The 3,899-nt window shown below is 45.6% G+C and overlaps 1 protein-coding gene across 1 annotated transcript in view; it reads left to right on the top strand.

Moving 5' to 3' along the window:
* CUNH11orf74 (chromosome unknown C11orf74 homolog) overlaps positions 1-3,899 on the top strand; it is a 44,565-nt gene that overhangs the window by 34,015 nt on the left and 6,651 nt on the right. The window contains 2 exon segments of the mRNA XM_025200543.1: positions 309-359; positions 362-432. Of these exon segments, the coding sequence (XP_025056328.1) occupies positions 309-359; positions 362-432 (122 nt within the window).

Raw genomic sequence — 3,899 nt, 5'->3', positions numbered from 1 at the left:
CCCATCTGGTTCAGCAGGGGTCCAATGTTGCCCCTGCTTTTCCTCCGGCTCCCCACATATCTGAAAAAGGACTTCTTATTGTCCTTGATGCTCAAAGCTAGCTGGAGTTCAGTTGCAGCCTTGGCTTTCCTGGTCTGCTCCCTACAGGACCAGACCAGTGCAGAGTTTTATTACACAGTAAGAAGAGTATAGCAGGCTTTTATTAACAAACTTCTTTTTCTGCTTGATCTGTGCAGGATTTTAGAGCATGATTTTGCTAAATTATACATTAAGTGAAAGGATCAAGTTCACTATTTTATATTCAACAGGGTCATTGGTGCTTCCAGGAGAAGTAGAACAGACGGTGGCAGGCTATACACCTTTGATCACACCATTCATTTAAAGGTCAAGGTCTTACCAGTTACACAGCCATCAAATAATAAAACACAAGAGGTATGTGGCCATTTTTATTTAAGTATTGTTTCTTTTATTTTCCCAGGTGGGTTTTAATGCTATTTGCCTATAGAAACAGAGAGATGCGGAAAGATCCTTGTGAAATTGGTTTAAACCGAGTGAGAAATTCATTTTTAAATACGTTAGAAAAATAAACAAGATAAAGTAATTATCCTTTTTGATGGAACAGCTTCTTTTTATGATGTATACCACTGCTACATAATAAATCAGTCAGTGAAGTAAATCATTGTTTTGCTTACCTCAAATTTTAGCTATTGCAATTTTTTTAATCAGTGCAGCTCACAGGCTAGTCAAATAAACCTTTACAACTCCTAACCTTTTAAGGAAACATGACATTACGCAGAATGATGGGCATTTAATTTCCTAATGGCTTTCACAATATCATGCCATAATGCTATGCAGAATGGGCTGAGTGTAGAAATCATTGCCCCAAAGCACGGTTGACTGCTACGTTTTAAAGAAAAAGGTCCAAAATATATCTTGATCACAGAGTTGTAGTTTATGCTTTGGAAATGATTGGTAGCAAGATTCAGTTCAGTATTAGTGCTGTCTACCAGGTGAACAAGAGAGGGCTGCATTATGGAAGCTCATTCTTTCAATCAGCAGCAATCAATATATATTTTAATTTAAAATTGCCCTTTTGCCTCAAAATTTCAGTACCACTCAAATCAGAAAGGTAGATCTAGAGTGCTTGCAGGCTTATTTTAAGTCATTAAGTTTCCTGACAAATCAGCCAGCATTATCATTAACTTTAAAGGATTCTTCTATTACAGGAGCTTTTTAAAAGAATCATTATGAGAGAATTTGAAATTAGCTTCTGGCTAAACTCAGACAGTTTTGCTAGTTTCACGTGTTTATTGATGTCCTTTGAGGCTTATATCGAGTTTATAAATGATGTGTGACCATTGAAGGATTCATGCTACTGCATTGCATATGCAGCCTGCCCTTCTGAGCTCAAGTGTGTTTGGTTCTTTGCAATAAGAACATTGAAAATGTACTCTAAAGAACTGTCCTGCATTGGTAGGGACATGGACTAGGTGTTCTAGCTCTAACAGCTGTGGTTCTCTGATTAAAAAATGGAGTCATATTCCTGAGCTTTGAATGACATATTGAAGGGTAGTTAAACTCCATTTTTAAACTCTCAGAAACATACCCCTGCATACAGAAAAATAGCAGGTTATGTTGCCACACAATTTGTAGTGCATGCATATAGTATACATTTCCAGTCAATGCAATATGAAGAGGAGGCTGTTTTTCAGAAATCCCCAATATTAACAAATGTTTGCATATGACATCTGGAACTACAGTTAATGAAAAGCACATGAAAATCTCACCCATTGCAACATTCATTTTCATTTGAGGAACATTTTTGGTTATGCATGAAAAACAGTATTTGTAGGACATAGTAGTGAAAAGTCCATGCCTTTTGAAAGGATATTATCACTGATGATATGTTTGATTCCAACATATTGGGTGCTTTAGAACAGTGGTTCTCAACCTTTTTTGTACCAGGACCCATTTATAAACATCAATGGCCAGTCTTGACCCACAGCCCCCCTTCTATTTGAATCTTCCTCTTGAGGAAGTGCATAAGAGGAAGGGCCTACAAGGTTTTTCAGATCTGGTCCTTTAATCTCCATCTCTACTCCTGTTAGTGCTTTTCTTCCTTTGCTATCCTTTTTCTTTATTCTTTGCATTCATTGCTACCTATGCAAGTCCCTCATCTTTCCTGTCTTATAGGCAAGTCCCTTTTCTCCTTCTCCTTCTCCCCTTGCTGTCCCATCTAAATGGGGTTGCTGTTGCAGATCTTGGCTCTGTTCCTTGGCATGACGATGATTTGGCAGAGGTTTTTACAGCCGGATGCCCTTACTGACGCTAACCCTCCTTCTTTATCTGGGCTTGGGACTGGCACTGGATGGATGCTCATCCAAAGCAGAGTTAAGTCCCTCATCTTTCTCTCTTTCCTCTAAATGCTCTTCAGTTGAATTCGATTGTCATCAATGTCACTACATGATTATTCTAACTGTATACTAATAGCACACAGAAGGAAATGCCAGTCCCATTGAAGTCAGTCAGTTCAGAATTTAACTCATGGAAGCAAACCAAGAGCAAGGTCCATTCTTAAGTGCTGTATCTATATACATCAAAGGCCAGGCCTTTCCTTGAAGAGGTTCAATTCTCAAGACAAGACAAAGGAGAGAGAATGGAAGCATTGTTGTCCCTCTTCACACTTGGGCAGCAGAGACTCAGGATTTTGGTGATTAAAAACCCACCATTTCAATTTAGGGGATTCTGTCACTGTCATGGTGATGGGCCCAATCCTATTTTTTTTTTGTGGAGCCTACCCACATCTCCCAGGGCTGGGGGTGCGGGGGAGGGGGCGAGCATCTTTGACCTGTGGGGAGCCCCGTTACTTCCTTCTGTGGTGGTGGTGCCCCCCAGGGCCGCCCGGGTGGGCTCCTAGTGGGCAGGTTCTGCCCCAGCTCTGGCTGGGGGAGCAGCTGGATCAGGCTGGGTGCTGCCTCTGAGCTGAGGCAGGACCCGCCTTCTAGCAGCCCATCAAAGTGCCCCCGCCACTGCAGAGGGAAGGACTGGGGCCCCTTGAAGCTAAGGGCCCACTGGCAGCTCACCCACCTGGCCACGGGAGAAGCAGGCAGGCTTCACAGAAAAAAAAAAAGGATTAGGCCCCTTGCCACTTTTTTTTTCCACCCCAGTGGAGCCTGCTTGTGTGAGCTATCGCCAGGCCGTGCAGCATCTGAGCAGTGGGGGGGCCCAGTCTTTCTCTCCACAGTGGCGGCACCATCCGGGTACAGTGCTAGCTGCATGGGTGCTGCCCCAGCTTGCAGGCACCACCTGCTGGCTCCAACTCCTCCCTGAGTCCGTGTGGGGAGCAGCATTTTGTGGGCTTCCAATGCGTGGTCTCGGGGAAGAGTTGGATCTGGCAGGTGCTGCCTGCAGGCAGGGGCAGCACCTGTGCAGCTAGTGCTGATCCAGGTGGCCCCATGGGGCGGCTTCACTGTGGAGGGAAGGAACAGGCCCGTTCACTACTCAGGGGTTGTGTGGCCCAGTGGCAGCTTGCGCAGGTGGGTTCTGCTGAAAAAATAGAAAAAAAGTGGTTAGGGGCCTGATCTTTTTTTTTTCCATGGAGCCTGCCTGACTTTCCTTTTTCCGGGGGGCGAGCTGCTGACAGGCTCTGAGCTGCGGGGGGGCCTGATCCTTCCTTCCACAGTGACGGCACCTCGTGGGGCCACCCAGGTGGGCTGTTAGTGGGTGGATGCTGCCCCAGCTTGGAAGCAGCACCTGGCCCCATCCAACTGTTCTTCCAGCCCGAGCTGGGGCAGCACCCGCCTGCTAGCAGCCCACCTGGGCAGCCCCGGGTGAACCGCTGCCGTGGAAGGTAGGACCGGGGCTCTCCGTAGCTCAGGGGTTGCTTGGCCCACCAGTGG

This window comes from Alligator sinensis, unplaced genomic scaffold (assembly GCF_000455745.1).
Source record: "Alligator sinensis unplaced genomic scaffold, ASM45574v1 scaffold442_1, whole genome shotgun sequence".
Lineage (NCBI taxonomy): Eukaryota > Metazoa > Chordata > Crocodylia > Alligatoridae > Alligator > Alligator sinensis.
Note: the sequence above shows the minus strand (reverse complement) of the source record. Positions and strands in the feature narration are given on the sequence as shown.